The sequence below is a fragment of the Scophthalmus maximus genome, chromosome 13 (assembly GCF_022379125.1).
Source record: "Scophthalmus maximus strain ysfricsl-2021 chromosome 13, ASM2237912v1, whole genome shotgun sequence".
NCBI classification, from domain to species: domain Eukaryota; kingdom Metazoa; phylum Chordata; class Actinopteri; order Pleuronectiformes; family Scophthalmidae; genus Scophthalmus; species Scophthalmus maximus.
This window is the reverse complement of record NC_061527.1, coordinates 11,964,113-11,981,325: the sequence shown is the minus strand read 5'-3', so window position 1 is coordinate 11,981,325 and position 17,213 is coordinate 11,964,113. Positions and strand designations below refer to the sequence as shown.

Here is a 17,213-nt window from a genome sequence, read left to right as displayed (position 1 = left end):
TTTAATTTTTTTTGTATAACATCAGGGGCCAATTAACAGCAGAGAAGGTTAGGAGAAACCTCAGTAGAGTGTATTCCTCCACCACAACTTAACAAACGTTGATATGATCGTCAAGTTCTTTAGTAGAAATATAAAATATATAAGGTCTGATAACCCAAATTATCTTTGTCATTTAACAGTGGAAAGTCCAGATCTGTGCATTATTGCATGAAAAATTAACGAAAATGTTGAAAAATGTCCTGTTGCATTGTTCAAGAAAGCTAAGAAAGATAAATAATCCTGGTTTCACCCCTATTTCTGCATAAGCACCAAAATGTAACTTTTTATTCCCAGGCCCCACCTCACCACGATTGGTGGAAATTGGTTTTGTAGTTTTACCTGCTCATCAATAAACCAACCAACGGGAGTTTTTCACATAACACAAACATCTGTTTTACAATTTGGCAGATTTAATACAGTTTGGTAAATAGTTTGACATATTCAAAAAAAAAAGAGGACAATTTTACAAACTGTAGACAATAATATTCATTACAAGTCCAAAGGATATAAATAAAATAGGATATTATAAAATATGAGTTTCTATCTATACAGTTTAGGTTGTTAGAAAATAGACTGTGAACCAACAGCATTTTAAAGACATGCTTTGAATTGACTTAACCACTTCCCTCTACGTCAGAAAAATCTGTTCTCATTGCTGTATTAAATATATTTATTTTTGTTGCTACAATACAGCGGATCGTGTCTGAACAGATACAATGTACAATCTTACAGAGACACAAACTTCATTTGCTTCACCAAAGTCAAAAAAAAAGGCATATTCAAAGTTCGAAGCACGATAGTGTCAAAATGTAGCACCCGAGCTGAAGTCGCATGTCAACAGAGATTCTACAGTATCGCCTCTTCGTGCAGTGTCATCGTGAATCACCAGTCCAGGTTTTTTATTACAGGCAGGTTTTTTTTCTTTACAATTTGTTCACTGCTGTTCTTCAAGCACCTGACTGGGTCAGGAGGGAAAACACTGTTGTGTCTGCACCTTCACTCTTCTCTGTCCTCTAAGAGTGAAACTACAGATTGTTTTCATTATGTATAAATCTTTTGATTAATCGATTAGTCTTAAAAAAAAAAAAAAAAGTCCTTGATTTGAATTTATATGAATTATAAAACTGAAATCAAAAAGGACCAAATATTCACTTTTGAAAAACTTGATAAGTTTGGTACTTTTGCCATGACGAGTGACAAAAATTTCATTGATCACATGGCATAATTTATTTTCCGATGAGGGACTAATCGATTGTTCGACCAATCTTTTCCGCACTGATGCACCGCACAGAAACTGTGGTGTAGTGTGGGTGACAGACGAGTAGTACCAGTCGCAGTGAGGTGGCGCCTGACTGAGGATCGACGTGAAACTGAGTGTGGAGCGATGAAGACGAGCGTCTTCACTGCTGAAGCTGCAGGTACTGGTTGGTAAACTCCTCCAACTGCCTCTCCAGGTCGGTGGCTTTATGTCTGCAGAGGAAAACAAACACGTCAAGTAAAAGCTTCCCGTTCTGTTTCATTTATTCCTGGGAAGTTCACATTTCCAGACCTGTTCTTTCCTTGACAGCCGTTTTCACGTGTCCTAAAATTACCCAGTGTGATTAGACATTTTGTCATTTGGGTGGAGTTAGCGATGAATTTGAAAATAGTAAACTGTCAATCTGTTGACTAACTGTAGGGCTGTACAGCGAGAAGTACAGCAGCTCTGGTTAGTCTGACCAAGTGGAATTTAATTGTTGCCAAGACATTACTTTTCTTCTGCGGTTTTAGTAGCATCATTCATATCATATAGTATATTCATTTTCACCCTGAACCCGATCTTTCCATCTACCCTTTCCCCCACTACTTCTCCACCCTCCATGTTGCCCCCCGATAGGAGGAGCTGGACGAACCGCAGGCTCTTGGAGCGGCTCTGGACGGTCTCCAGCTGATCTATCGTGGCGGTCAGCTGGCGGATTTCGGCCTCCAGCTCTTTCTGCGTCTGCTCCACCTGCTGACAGAGCCGATCAAAGGTCGTAGACATCTCCCTGGCAACACAGAGGGCACAGAGGTTGAGCTGCTTATTTATTTAGCCCCATTACAGAGGGGGAGGCTGGGGCAATGGGGAGGGAGGGAGGGGTTAGGGCTGTGTGTGACTGAATTAGGAACTTTATGAGGAGTCAGGCTTTGTCAGAAGCATAAAACCCACTGAAATTGAGGAAGGGTTCAGAGAAAAAAGCCTTTTAAGTCAACATTAAAAAAATGATTATGCTGCTGTTTGTTAAAGGATTAATACAGACTGAAAGATCTGTCAGGAAACCAGCTTTAACTGGACCACCAAATAGTGTGAATAGTGTTGTATCATCATGACTCACTGTTGGACCTGGTGGCTGCAGTTGCTACTAGTGAAGCTGACGATGAGCTGCAGCTTCTCTGTCGCGTAGTCCACAAACTGGCGCTTCAGAGTGCGCTCCTTGGCCTTCGTTGTCCAGGTGAGTCTCTCGTACAGGTACAACAAGCCGTACATCGAGGCTGACAGGGCGATCAGCCTCCAGCCAACTGTTCTCCACACCTTGAAAAAACAGACGAGACAGAGGCTCGGGTGGGTTTCAGCTTCAAGTATCTGTGTGCACCCAAGTACAAGTGCCTGTGGAAACAACATACCACTCCTCCGACGATGATAACGCTCATTGAAGTGCGGGAGGTGAGGGAAGCAACGTTGGTTGCCATGGCTACCATCAGGTCCTCCTGGGTCATGAGGGCTGTCTCCTGGTTGGGTTGAGAGATGGTGGAGGGGGGTCCTGAGGACGGCGTACTGGCCAGGGGCAGCGCTGGTCGAGAAGCCTGAGGAATGCCAAGCTGAATTTATATATCTGACATTGAATGTTTTGAGTGAACTAGGCCACATCAATCACCAGTAAAAAAAAAAGGATTTTTCACATTCCAAACCTCATTATGATGGCTGGAGCACAAGTTAACAACTCTATCCCACAGTCTTTCTGGCCCGTACCTGGAAGTTCTGGTCCACCAGTCTGAGGGCTCTCTCTGCATTGACAGATCCCAGGAAGCGGTGGACCACCGACGTCCAGCCCAACGAGAACTGAAACTCTATGTTCTCCTGGAAGTCACTGCAGAGCGTGGCGCAGTTTAGGTCGTAGCTGAGGTCGAACTTCCTGCTGGGTACCAGCATGTGGACCTGGCTCTGGGCCGTGGAGGGGAGCAGAGGGAGCATGCTCTCTGGAGACCGGAGACACGGAGGATTGGAGTTACACAGGGAACAATCATTTGTGATTTTAACACGTACTGATACACAAGGTGACAGAAACAATACCACCACAGTATCAGTGTACAACTGATTGAATATGCCAGCATTTCTTTATCTCTCCGTAGGGATTAAGAAATACATAAGAAATCACACCACCATATCATCACGGCAGCTGAAGCCTTTTCCTCCAAGGGCACATTAACACCTTTTCAACATCATTGTCACAGCTCGCTTGCGTTTCTGACGCAGTGACGCATTTGTAGCATGATGGAACATGGGATGATGTGGATGATGATGAGGATGGCATTCAGTGAGGAGGGTAAATATAACAGTGGGCTAAGTGTTAGAGATCATAGCCCGAGAGCCCAAAAGGTTCTGACTAATTTTAACCCCCCCACCACAAAAAAAGAGGTAATTTTCTTTCAAAAATGTGTTTTACATCTTTGCCAACCATCTACTTATGAGTAATGAGTAATTTCTACAAATGGCAGATTTTTTTGCAACCAGTATTTTAGTACTGACCAGGAGGAAGCCAATGTTCTCCAGTAGTGGCCTCTATTAAATTCACTTTGATCATGAAGAGGTAAATTACAAACAAGAAACAAGATTTTTCTCACACCACTGCAGAGTGATGCCCCACTAGTTCATCTTTTTTCCCAATTATTAAGACCATTTTTTTTAGGGTGAGCTTGATTTAACCAACTTATCGGTTGAGCAAAGACATTCACTTCCGATGACAGGCCAAGGTATGAGCGTGAATTGAACAGATTTGTTCATAACGCTGCAGTTAAATTACCCATCATGTAATTCTGAGAAGACTGGACAGAGGCGTTGACGGCGTTGGAGCAGCGGAAGGCCAGGTTCTTCCCCATCCCCTCCTCCACATGAGCAAGCAGCTCCTGCCAAAAGCAGCAGGGGGTTAAAGGTCACGTGGAAACCAGTCAATAAGAAAATACAGATCAGAGGATAGGTCACTCTGCACGCGAGGTTGAAGAGCACACTCTGTGCTGCTACTTACGGACTTGTAGATCTTGATGATGTGATGCGAGGGGTGGAAGTCAGTGTGAAACTCGTCGACAATTACGTGGAGACGGCAGATCTCCTCCCCCATTGCGCTGGACACCTGGACAAATCACAGGGAGTCATGAGCCTCCGATGGCTCTACAGTGCAGCAGCAGCAGCCGGGCCCTCTGCGTCCCATGTCAAGTATCTCCAGCAGCAGTAAAAGGTTCAAACAAGCCCATTTGTATTGGTCATTTCTGAGGGAACATCTACTGGTAACGCTGCTCAAATGTGAATATTTTCTGGTTTCTCTGCTCCTCTGTGAGAGGAAACTAAATATCTTTGGTGTGTGGACAAAACAAAATGTCATCATGGGGTTTGGAGAAACACGATCAACATTTTATGGAGACTCAGGACATTCAACAGCCCCACCTCCAGGCGTCACATCTACCATTACCTTGGACTCCACTTCCTCACTTATGGCTTTAATCTTTGTCTTGATGTCGACAATCAACAGGCTGAGCTGATTCCTGACGAACTCCAGCCGGTCCATCTGATACTCTCTGTCCTCCAGTGCCGCCACTCTGAAGTCCCACCCCACCAACAGGAAGAAAAGTCTCAGACACAAACTAGCAGCTGAACGAGCGAACAAACGGAATAAAAGCAGGATTAGGAAAGATTCACACGAAACACAGTAGACAGAAGCATTAAAGGGAAATCCACTGGCAGTTATAGAATCACCAGATGTTCAAATGTATAGTAGTGACTAACATTTTGTTAAACCAAAATATATTTTCTTGGAAGTTTCACAGTTTACCTCAATAAGCCCTTCATGGTATTGATGGAAGAAGACAATGTCAATTTGGCAATATCAGTAAAATCAGATTAGCATTAATTAGGCAAATTAATCTCTATCAACAAACTCCCAACTACAAAAGTTGGAGATGAGGAAGTGTAAAATGGGAAGATACTCACCTTTTCTCAGCTGCCTCGATGTTGATGGCGTCCATGATGCTCTTGACTTGCTCTGTGATCTGCTTGGCCCTGATAGTGTGCTGCTCAAACTTTGTTTTCACTGCTGACTGCGAGATACACTCCTGCGAGGCCATAACACACAAGTTACTGTGACAGTTATAGGGGCTGCTGCTGCTGCTGCTGCTGGGTGGGGTGCAATGCATTCACACGCTACCAGGGACGAACAGAGGACAAGATAGACACCTGCTGCTGTTTAACTGAGGAGAAGGAAAGAAATGGGAACTCAGGTGGGAGAAAGGCAGCAGCAGTGTGTGTATCTTGTGTCCCGCAGCCCACTTCTTTTTTTTCTTTTTTCTAAGTCACAGTAATGTGTTGGTGAAGCCACAGAAAAATCAAAAACATATGAAGTCAATACAACCAAGCATGCAAATTAAAGAAAAGGCTATTTGTAACATAGGAATATCATATTGGTTTAGGATTAAATATAAAATCTAATGTTCAAGGCATCTTAATAAAATTAACAACTCTAAGAAGCTGCCTTTTGCATGATCTTTAAAAAATATTACATAAACTTTCAATGTTATCATTTCCTTATGACACGTTTCTCAGCTACTTGTGATCCATATTATCAGTTGTCTTTCATTGTGATAAGGTAAGACAAATTAGGTCTGGCTGTCTGTTGATGATCATTTAGGGTCCTAAAATAAAATTTCTGGTATTGACAAACTCAGTTTGTCCTAGTTAAAAGGCAACAAAACACAGAAGCACAAAACAACAATGAATATTGTTCAGACAAAAAACTAAATCAAAGTGGAACAAAAACAAACGGATGTCTCGCCCAAGTGAATCTAGACTTCAGCAATGAAGACGCAGGTTGATGGAAAAGGCACAGTGACTGGTCTCGCTGGCCTCGAGGCTGCCAGCCTGAAACTAACCAGTGAGTGAGGAGCCCCCGGCTGACAGGTCAGGTGAGAGGTCACTGTTGTTGTTAGGAGACTGACTCTTGTGTTTCAGTGCACAATAACATCACACAGGACAGAATCACCTGCTCTGAATGAAACAAGAAATAACCTCATTCCTCAAAAGTCCTGGAGTAACTCGGCAGCAACCGGACATCTTTTGAGAAAAGATTTTGCTCAGCGCATATTTTATACCCAAACTATACTTTTATCAGCTGGACCGAGTCACTCGCTGTTTTTTTACTTTTGATTCAACTTCACACAGATTCTGGTGGCTCATATACAGAATCAGTGTCAAATCAAATGTATGCCAAAATGTTCTTCCTAATCCATGTCCCTCAGATTCACCTCAAACCTCCTCTCAAAGTTCTGAAACTCCTTCAGTCTCTCCTGAAAGCCCTCAGCCAGAGCGCCACCTGTTGGATGAAATTAACATGTTAGATTAAAAATATGAAGCACTTACCATCACTGCGAAAAAATACACAGTTTTTATAGCACTTATCCTTATTTTACTGTTGCTATTGTTGTTCATCTTTTTTTAATGCAAGTGCTGTTTTCAGTTTTCTATCATTACCCCAGTCATTTATGTATATATATATATATATATATATATATATATATATATATATATATATATATATATATATATATATATATATGAGGAAAAACATACTGAAAAAAATGAAATAACAATAAGAATTCGGCAGAATGTGGATGACAGCACATGAACATGAACATGAACACCTGCATCTGAATTTCATGCAAACTACATATCCTGTTGGTAAATTATAGGTGCATACACTGTTTCTCTGTTTTTCGTCTCCTCACCTGATTCGGGCATGCCCTGTGCACGTTGCATGCGAGAGTTGAGCACCTCTTTGGCGGAGACAAAGAAGATACGGTTGGGTGCCTGCTCACGGTCCACAACCTTCAGCTCCTCTACCAGGAAGTCGACACAACGGTCTGTGTGCTGCTTCCGCACCTGGAGGGACAGGTATTCATACGGGACACAATTTGAGGATACAAAGTTGCAAATTTGTATTTTAATTGCAAACACTAACTTAATTGAAAAAAACAACAACTGTAGAAGTATCTAACCATACAAATTGTTTTGTTTTTACACTCAGACGTTTCAAACCGACTGGTTTTAATTCTATCCAGACTTTAAGGGAAAAACTTTTTTATGACACATATTTAGTAACAATTGAATGGTTTTGTTCCTGAAGTGAGACGGATACATAGGGTTGACTCACGTCCTCCATGTACTCTGGTTCGTTGGCTGAGGCATCCCAGCGGTTGTTTAGGATGAAGATGTTCGGCTTCGACAGACGCTCGTTCACTTTATGAAAAAAGTGCTTTTCCTAGAAGGTGGAAGAGCAAAGAGAGATGTCAGTGATGTTAAGTGTTAGTGGGAAAAAAAGATTATCATTTAATAATAGATGAGTTGATTTATTTAATAATACACCATTGTCTCAGTTTCAATTAAATCAAAATATATGTTAGTTTTAATAAAACAAAAGGAATCCTAATTTATCGTGGATTAAAATCCAGTGTGCAGCGCGTACATCAGGAGTACAGTATGTACAGTATGTGCATGCACAAAATAGTGTGCAATATCATCTAGAAACACAGTCGGTCACAACATGGATGAAACATGTTCATGAGTTTGCACACTCAGGCAGATTTCAGGCTCTCTTACATTCTAGCTATGTTTATTTCCATCGCAGAGCCCAGAGGGTAATGTCTGTTCGAGGAGCTCTGCGACTGACTTGTGTCCTGCTTCACATTGCATGAATGCCTGAGCAGACAGAGACAAGAGTGGTGCCTGTGTGAGGCTGGATACAGACACAGGCAGCCACATTCCCTGCTCTGCAATCACCTCAGCAGAGAACACAGTGGTCCACAGTGGTCCCTCTAGTCCACATAAGTGACTGACATAAATGAAAACTTACTTTGGTGTGGTACTATCAATTCAAGGGGTCAAATTACAGTACAATCATCACCTTGAATGGACACCAGGAGATGGGTAAAATGAATATTCAGTGATTATGAGCTGTGGAAGCAGAAATTACATTATCTAATCTAATCTAATTGGATTGACCTTGTCAGGGCTTATTTAAACAGACATAAGAGGGAAATGCACTTCAAATCATTCTGTAATCTTTCTTCTAAATGTGTAAACTTTACAAACATTGGAAAAAGTTTAGACTGATTTCTTTTCTCTAAAATATAAGATTATTAAGTTAATGGTGATAAAAAATTTATTAAAAAAAACTTGAGAAGGAAAACTCTCATAGTTCACAGCTATTACACAAAGTAATCCAGTAAGTTATATTTAAAAATTCCCATCTCACGTTATCAGCTGGCATCACTGTAAACTGTGTACAGGTGCAGGTGTAATGTCGGCAGCACCGTCATGCAGAAGGACAACAATGGCCGAACCTAAGCAACAACATGTAACGTAAAGTTCCACAGGACATTGGCCAGAGATGCAGTAGAGACGTTACCGTGTTCATGAGAGTGGATTCGGAGTTGGCCACCAGCACAAAGACGTCAGCATCCAGGCAGAACTTGTCAATCCAGCTGTCCAGTTGTGACGTGACATCTGTCCCAGGGCTAACGAGCGTTAAAGGGGTCAAGAATTATAAAATATATGAAATAAAATGCCCGACGTCTGGACATCATTTCTGTGACTAGAACTTTCTGGAAGATCTGGAAAAGTGCCAGAACTTTTTCAGATTCAACTGACGGCTCTTGTTACCTGTCCACAAGCACCAGGTCATCTCGGAGCAGAGCGCACTTGGTTTTGGGCCAGAAGACGCGCACAAGACAGCCGGCGTCCAGACTTTCGTCCATGTGGAGCGCATGAGCCAGCTGGTTTACAGTCTGCAGAAGGGTTGGAAACACAATGATGTCACAAATGTTAACATTAAATCTTTTACAACTGGGTCATAACGTTTTGGCTCGTTGTGCACGATTTGCAATAAGACTCAGTCAGTCGTTGTTTGTGGACACTCGCCGCTTCAATATAAAAAACAAGTCCTGTGAATTAAGCACAAAGGCCATAAATAATAGTGTAATAATGAAGTTATGCTCCTTATCCTCGTAGGATTTTTAATAGTTTTACTTTGTGTCATTTTGGATTACCTACTGTCAAAGCAATAACATTTTTGTCATCATTCATTTTTTTCTTTCTTAAATCTCAGTCCGTAAAATAAGTCTGTTCATCTAATATTTCTAATAAGGTAAAAAGGTTTTATCAAAAGATATTTTTAATTTTTACAATGTTTAAAATGACACATTTGTCAATGAATATAGCATTGTCCGCTTAATTATTTAATATTTAACACTAAAAGGTAGAATTTGTTAATAAGTCCAAGAATAGGACGTGATTAGCTTGGTTTTTTTGCAAACACTACCAATATTACTACAGTATGCACTCAGATTAAGCTTTCATCGAACTATAATAGACCGGTTCACTAGGAAACCAACAATAATTTCTGACACTGCAGACAGTACTATGTGAAGCACAACACTGGCTTAGAAAATATACTAGAGGAGAATACATTTTAAAAAAAAAACCTGACCTCAACTTCTCAACTTCATTCAGTTCAGTGGGTTACAGTGAAGAGAGCCACGTCTTCCACATTGAGGCTTTCCGTTCAGACACTTGACACCATGGTAAACGTCCTGCATACCTGTCGCCATTCATACGTGACTGCAGGTTCACGTAGAAGTGGCTCCGTTCACATATGTTGACTATATTATCTCAAAAACCTGTTAAATGCAACCTGTGGATGAATTAGAACGGAGATATGCACTCGCTTCCATTATCAGGGTAAAGAATAAATTAAGTCACATCGTCGGACCTTAGCCACGTGACTTTGTAGTACAACAACAGTCTTAAGTCAAAACTGAAAGATACTGGATCGAACTCCAGTCAGGCAGAGGTGGAATGTGATGAAGCACAACAAATGGTGTACGCTTAACTGGATGAACACTGATTAAAAGGAAACAGATGGCCTGATTAGTGGACAGAGCAGAATTTGAGTGTGTGCGAGTGTGTTTGCATTAAATCTTGACCTCAGCCACCCTGACAGAGGTGTCCAGCCTAATAAGCTGGCCACAGCAGTTTCACAGTTATTCATTCATAATTTGTGTATGTAAATAGGAGGCAAATGCATAAAAGAGGAACAGTGCTGATTAAGAAAACCATGCACGCAAAATGCATCCCCCCTATTATATTTACCTTGATGCTCTTCTCCTCCTCAGAGCCCTCAGTCTTGAGGTAAGCCTTGTCATCATCGGTGCCCTCCACACTCAGGAAGCAGTTGGTGGTGTGGCCAATGCCGCTGGGCAGCACGCGGTCCCTCAGCATGGCGTTGACCACTGTGCTTTTACCATTACTGGTCCTAAACCAAACAAAATAAGAAGATGAAGAAGAAAAGAAAAAAAAACCCTCCAACAATTCCCTGAACAGGTTGGTAGGTTTTATGTTATTGTTCAACAGTAAAACACCAGCATTATTTTCTCTGTGCATTTTAATTCCTGCACTGGCTCTTCAAGAACATATCAATGATTAAAGGACTTATGTCTCAGCAGGATTTGGAAAAACTTGTCCATGCATTCATCTTCAGCAGACTGTAACAGTTTCCTTCCAGGTCTCCCTCAAAAGTCAATCAGACAGCTGCAGTTAAGTCAGAATGCTGCGGCTCCAGTCCTCACTAAGAACAAAAAAGTAGATCATACTACTCCACTCCCCCTGGTCTTTACACTGGCTTCCTGTTGCTCAAAGAATTGTCTTCAAATGACTACTGTTGGTTTACAAATCACTGAATGAGTTAGGGCCAAAATACATTTCTGATCTTCTGCTTTGCTACAAACCATCCAGACCTCTCAGATCGTCTGGGACAGGTCTGCTCTCTGTCCCCAGAGTAAGAACTAAACATGGGGAGGCAGCGTTCAGTTTCTATGCTCCACAGATCTGGAACAAACTCACAGAAAACTGCAGGTCTGCTGCAACTCTGTTTGCCACTGCCTTTCAGAAAATAAATGATCTATACATTTCTTGTACTGCGCTGTTACTTTTATCACCTGTCTTCTTCTTCTTTAGCATGTTGTATTTTAATGTGATTTTATATGTGCTTCTTCCCGAGGCTAATAATGTTGTAAGCACTTTGAATTGCCTTGTTGTTATGTGTTATGTGCTGTACAAATAAACTTGCCCTGCCTTCAAATCGACCCACTTTCACTTTCATTTGCATCAGGGTGGAGCACAGCATGGTTCAGTTAACATCTACTTAATCTCCATCGTGCAGTTTTAACAATAGAGAGTGGATGAGGTGACTGAACAGCGTCACTTCCATCTACTGCTTAATCGGCTCCATGGCTGTTTGGAGGGACTGGTTTAATTCACAAAAGTGACACATCTATACAGGATGGTCTTATAAAAATCACATCAGAAAAGCATTAAAAGATAATCTTACCTGCCGAAGAAGGCCACTTTCATGTGCCTGCGGGCCAACACCTCCTTGATGATAGCCAGTTTGTCAGCGTACGCCTGAATCTCCCACTTTTGGTCCAGGCTGGCAATGTTCTCCAAAGCCTTAGTCCCACAGGTTTCTGTTGACCAAGCAGTCGAGACACATTATAGAAAGCACAGCACCTCCTCTATTACGCATCCAGACTGGGACAGCTGTCTGATGAATGTAAATAGACATAGATAAATATGATATAGATAGATGACGTAAATGTTATGATCCTGTTGACGTAACCCGCTGGTGCCACACAGATGAAGAACTCTCACCTTCTACAAAATCTGAAGTCTCGTTCACATAAGTCAGGAGTTGTTGAAACACGTCGCTGATCTTCTTCTTGGCAACAACAAAGTGCTTCAGGGGGGAAAACTCGCCCCGAGCTGAGTCCGTCCGTCTGAGTGGAGGCGCCGCGGCCATGGTGCTCGATCTGGAGACAGGAGAGGGGTCACAGAGGGCGAACACGATATGATCGACACAGTTCACATGTCGATCACGATATGACACGGTAACGTCCAGCCGGGTGACGCGTGGTTATCCTCAGTCTGCCGCGGCACAACTTTCTAAGGCCGCTCTAGTGTTTAGGTGAAGCTGTTTGTGGCTGTTAGCCAAGTCATCTGTGAGGGAACACAGAGGTGAGCGGGAGCACGTGATAACCACACACAACATGTCACTAGCACAAACACCTGACTTTTAAAATATGTATTTTTTCCTCACCTACTTGGGACGAATATTCACGACTAATGTTTGAAATTATTAAATGAATCGAGTGGGCGCGTGCTGGCGCGCGAGCGAGCGAGCTATCCCCGATCAAGCTAGTTTCTTTACCAGCGGCGTCGCGTCAGCAAGCTAGCGTCAACAACAGCACCTATGACAGTCGGTGTCGTCTCCTTACCACAGTCCTAAGACAGGCAGTGTCCTCTTCTCATAAGACAGACGACACCGATCCACGGTAAAGCACAGAATCCCTTTCGCTGCTGGTAGATTACCCGCGGCGGTCTGAGCTAACCTTCTGTTTGTATCCCATAACGGAAGCGCTGTCAAAATAGTTAGTTTCCCGACCAAATTTCAAAATAAAAGCCGATTTGACACAGTGCCGCTGTGTGTTGCATGTGTTTTGATCAGATTTCACTAGCTCTGTAGCCTATTATTATTTAGACAATACCAGAATAGTGTTTTAAATAGGTAACAAAGTATCTCGGATGAGGGTTAGTGGTTGTGTTTTGATCCTAAAGCTAAGGTAATCGTAAAAACAGACAGTTCTACACTTTCCTTGACGCCTCCGTTTCTTTTTTATTTTATTTTGAAATAAAGATCCTGTTCTCTACAGTGTAACTATGGTTATCTTGACACAGTGAAAATGAAAATCACATCAGTACAGGGGGCGGAGACAAGTGACGAGGAGGTTGGCGGGCAACAGCCAATCAATGAGCGAAGAATGCATCCAACCCCTGGCATTTACTGTACAAGAGACAAGTCCAGTTTATAACACCAAGGACATAACTGGTTAAACTCAAGACAGGTTTACTGCACGGAAAGCACAGAAAAACAATAAGAGAAATTAACAAATATAATAAATATATTTCTGTCATGACAATATTATTACCAAACTGGTACATTGATGCAATCATACTACAGTATCTATCCATGATCTATACCTGTTTAACCTGCAGGGTCTCGGGGACTGGAGTCTGTTCTAGCTCACGCTGGGTAAGTGTGGTGTTCAACTTGGACAGTTGGTATATTGTGCAAGGCATTATTTTTACAAAGCTGTGCAAAACTCAAGAAAAATAACTGCATTCATATTTAACATTTTGAAGAAACAATATACACATCATTATCAGCTGGAGTAGGGACTATCTGATGTGGGCTGCTACACTAATGTAACCCCTCGCAGAGATCAGACAGAATGCAAATGAAACAGGTCACGTATGTGATGCCTCTGCAAACTCTCATTCAGAAGAGCCTGAATGAGAGAGGAAATGCCTCTGTGTGTGTGTGTGTGTGTGTGTGTGTGTGTGTGTGTGTGTGTGTGTGTGTGTGTGTGTGTGTGTGTGTGTGTGTGTGTGTGTGTGTGCCTTTGTTTTTGTGTGTGTGTGTGTGTGTCTGACCTTAGCAACTCTGGCAAATCGACATCAGTCAGAGCAGCAAACACTGAAACACCTCTACCGGGACCTTCAGCCTCTGTTTGACTTTGAGATATTTGAAAACCACTCATCACCTCAAAAACTTGGGATCAATCTTGTTTTCTTTTCCCTTTTCTTGTTGGATTGTTTTTTTTTAAATGAATTTTTAACGATTATGTGTGGATTTATGATGGAGAGTTAAAATGGTGAGGAAGAAAAAGCTGCTGGTGTTTGAGTGAGTATTACTCCTGCATTTGTTCTGTTGTCGGCAGTTGAAGCCACTGTCATGGTTCCAATTCTTTGCCTGATTAAAAAGCATCATAATGTTATAATGTTACAACAAAATACTTCAAAGGTGTCTTTGACAATTTACTGTTATATAGTTTCTATATAATAGAATAATAAAGTTTCTCTTTTCAGTGCCATGGCTTCAGCACCTTAAATTAATAATGAGATGGATATACTAACTGCTCTCCTGGACAGATATAGATTTCATCCAAATGTTTGATCCAAACTAAAACCCTGTCTCTTTGGAACCAAGAAGAAAGCTTTAAATTTGATGATTTCTATGATCATTTGGTATGAATTGTGGTAATGCAACAAACAAAATAACCAATAAAAATAGTGAGATCAAGTGTTTTTTATTTAGTATGTGACGTAACATGGGCTCAAACTATTTTTTCTGTCAGCTTCCCCATTGTGTTGGTGCTATTGTGGCAGCATAGGTGACACAACAGCTGTGTGTATTGTCTGTGAGTATGTATGGGGGACCTTTGCATTGTGAAAAATCCTATCTAGCAGTCTCTTTCTCTGGGAATTTAGTTATTTTGCCTTTTTAGTCTCTTGCCACAAACAAATTAAGAAAAATAAAAAAAACAAAAAACAAGATACGATCTCTAAATCCTTAGGTTTACATTTATTGATTTGCCAGTGTGTTAAAAGCAGTTTTGTTTCAGCAGATGACAAAAAAACATCCTGTGTCTTCTTTTCTTTTTAGAATTTGTGGAAGCATGATGTGGGATGGATAAACAACAACGAAACTCCACTGTGAGTTGACTGAAAGAACGTTAGTATGGTTTTTGGGTGAAAGTGGATTTGTAATGACGGAGTATGAATGACTGAGTATGTTGACCTGCAGAGAGGGACATGTGAGTCAGTGGTATTTTTAAGAATCAAATTACAGCTATAGTTTCCCTAAATTGTGACATTTACATAATTTTGACATGTAATGCAGGATACAGGGTTGGCAAGATTTTGGAAGAAAAGCAGGATTTGAATTAATGGATTAATTTTTTCAGAATTTGAAAGGTTTCCAGGTCTCCATCCGATGTTTTTTGAGAATAGCATGGAATCATTTAATTTTGAAAAAATGCAACTTTAAATATTTCCAGATTGCAATTTATCAAGTTTTTTCATAGTTTAACTTCATATCCATTTTCTTTAACTGATAGACACATGCAGACCTCTTTGAGTTTTTGTGAAAACAATTAATATGTGAAACTAAACACAAAACCCCGTGACACTTTCTTCGTAGATGGCCTCTAATGACCCTGACCTTCCTGTCCCCTCTGGTGACCCCCAGCCTGGTGACCTCATTGAGATCTTCAGACCAGCCTATCAGCACTGGGCTCTCTACCTGGGAGATGGTTACATCATCAACTTAACTCCTGTTGGTTAGTACGAGCCACCGAAAAAGTGTTATTTTAATTGACATGAAACTTTATCCAGCCACACTCCAAGTTGGACTAGTTGGTCAGGGGAGGTAAACATTCCTCTCTTCGTGCACAGATGAGAGCCAGGCAGCCGCCATGTCCAGTGTGAAGTCTGTCTTCAGCAGGAAGGCAGTGGTGCGCATGCAGCTGCTGAAGGAGGTGGTGGGAAGTGACTCATACCGTGTCAACAACAAGTATGACCACAACCACACACCTCTGCCCACCTGTGAAATCATCCAACGAGCACAAGTCCTCATTGACCAGGAGGTGTCTTACGACCTGCTGGGGAGCAACTGCGAGCACTTTGTTACCCTACTGCGCTACGGGGAGGGGGTGTCCGAGCAGGTCTCTCACCGTCTGTCTTTGTTTCAGTTCCTTGTTTCTTCATGGCAAAATGCTTTCGCTCAACAGGCCCAGTTGATCCTTAATGTCACTACTTGAGAAGTACATTTTTAGAACAAAACAGGGTTACAAGGTTAACCCAAATATAAAGTACATTTTACAACACTTTTCTGCCATTTAGCCCCAGTTACTTTCAGGAGTCTGCATCTGTGAAAATTAACATATTTTAAGTGGGGTGCAGTTGAGAGTTAGTTTACCAATCCCTTAAACTGAAAACATGAATGTTCTTCCTGTTTCCCAAATTAGATTTGCTTACGGTCACTTTCTTGTCTACATGAAGTGATGTTTTAAAACGTAAAGGGATCCTGCTCTCACAAACACAATCAAGCATATTCTTTCCTCTTTTCTGGACTGGGATTTGTCAGATAAACTGTTGCTCATCTAAACACAACACTGGGCCTGTCTTCATTCTGGCTTTTTGGATTTTTTTGCAGCCTACTTTCCATCTTACAGAGCATAGAGGCTGTGCTAGGGTTGAATTAATGATAGTAACAATGGTTTACAACAGTGACCAGTTTCTCAGTGGAAATAAATATTGAAAATATTTACATAAACCTAAATAAAAATGTTTGCTGCCCATTCTCAAGCATTTTCTTCATCTCATAAGCAATAGACACATTTTCTATTTCTACATCTTTTACAAATCATGCTGTACTCTGGCTATACTTGGATTTTTGTATTACTTTGTTTCGGATCTTTGCTATCCCTTTATAGTGATCCTAAATTACTCCTCCTGCTTTGCTCCATTTGGTCTCCACAGGCTACACGGGCCATTGGGGCCATCAGTTTGGTGACGGCAGCAGCCAGTGCCTTCTCCGTCCTGGGACTGATCAACACGCGGTCCAGAAACAGGCCTTTCTAACAGCTGTGTTCTTCACTGAAGGGTCGGGGTCTCCAAACATTAATGCCCCTGGGATAAATTAAATTAAAATAAAGCATTGATGAAAATACAAACCAGTGTGTTGTTTGTTCAGTAATTTGCCTCATGTAGTTTACACTATCATTGGTGTTTATGATACAATGATTTCCCATTGTAAACAAATTAAATTTAGTATTGATAATTATCAAATCGGGTCCTTGTCAAATTCCATTCACCTTCTCCTGTATTGGGGTAGAAGAAAGTCTTTTTGCTGCCTGCAAGTAGGACTTGCAGCCAGCAGGTGGCGGCAGCGCTCTCTGAACAACGGAAACAAATGTGAAGAGGAAGAAGAAGAAGAAAC

General features: G+C 41.5%; 2 protein-coding genes across 8 annotated transcripts; one reads left to right on the top strand and one right to left on the bottom strand.

The window, feature by feature from the left end:
- Positions 1 to 427: 427 nt before the first annotated feature.
- mfn1b (mitofusin 1b) lies at positions 428 to 12,806 on the bottom strand. Of its 2 annotated transcripts, none has more exons than XM_035647201.2 (18): positions 12,649 to 12,806; positions 12,026 to 12,183; positions 11,706 to 11,841; positions 10,469 to 10,631; positions 8,981 to 9,105; positions 8,727 to 8,835; positions 7,473 to 7,580; positions 7,048 to 7,201; positions 6,568 to 6,635; positions 5,261 to 5,382; positions 4,743 to 4,869; positions 4,302 to 4,406; positions 4,080 to 4,182; positions 3,029 to 3,255; positions 2,683 to 2,862; positions 2,394 to 2,590; positions 1,932 to 2,066; positions 428 to 1,509 (listed from the first exon to the last, which is right to left on the bottom strand). In XM_035647201.2, exons 2-18 carry the CDS (start codon positions 12,171 to 12,173, stop codon positions 1,440 to 1,442), a joined length of 2,277 nt encoding a protein of 758 aa, XP_035503094.1. In that variant the 5' UTR covers positions 12,174 to 12,183; positions 12,649 to 12,806; the 3' UTR covers positions 428 to 1,439. The 2 variants fall into 2 exon arrangements, with proteins under 2 accessions (XP_035503094.1, XP_035503095.1); XM_035647202.2 differs by lacking the exon at positions 12,649 to 12,806 and adding an exon at positions 12,471 to 12,590.
- plaat1 (phospholipase A and acyltransferase 1) lies at positions 12,125 to 16,947 on the top strand. 6 transcript variants are annotated; one of them, XM_035647215.2, is made up of 6 exons: positions 12,125 to 12,261; positions 13,427 to 13,463; positions 14,877 to 14,926; positions 15,414 to 15,552; positions 15,668 to 15,936; positions 16,754 to 16,947. In XM_035647215.2, exons 3-6 carry the CDS (start codon positions 14,900 to 14,902, stop codon positions 16,853 to 16,855), a joined length of 537 nt encoding a protein of 178 aa, XP_035503108.2. In that variant the 5' UTR covers positions 12,125 to 12,261; positions 13,427 to 13,463; positions 14,877 to 14,899; the 3' UTR covers positions 16,856 to 16,947. The 6 variants fall into 6 exon arrangements, with proteins under 6 accessions (XP_035503108.2, XP_035503111.2, XP_035503110.2 ...); XM_035647213.2 differs by having other exon boundaries at positions 12,139 to 12,388; XM_035647218.2 differs by lacking the exon at positions 13,427 to 13,463 and having other exon boundaries at positions 12,133 to 12,261.
- The last annotated feature ends 266 nt before the right edge of the window (positions 16,948 to 17,213 follow it).

Coding starts and splice junctions, on each gene's coding strand:
- mfn1b (XM_035647201.2), bottom strand. CDS start 12,173: ATGGCCGCGGCGCCTCCACTCAGACGGACGGACTCAGCTCGGGGCGAG. Junction 10,632..11,705: donor AAAGTGGCCTTCTTCGGCAG/GTAAGATTATCT, acceptor TGTTTGGTTTAG/GACCAGTAATGGTAAAAGCA. Junction 2,067..2,393: donor TGCAGCCACCAGGTCCAACA/GTGAGTCATGAT, acceptor CTGTGTTGCCAG/GGAGATGTCTACGACCTTTG.
- plaat1 (XM_035647215.2), top strand. CDS start 14,900: ATGGATAAACAACAACGAAACTCCACT. Junction 14,927..15,413: donor AACAACAACGAAACTCCACT/GTGAGTTGACTG, acceptor CTTTCTTCGTAG/ATGGCCTCTAATGACCCTGA. Junction 15,553..15,667: donor CATCAACTTAACTCCTGTTG/GTTAGTACGAGC, acceptor CTTCGTGCACAG/ATGAGAGCCAGGCAGCCGCC.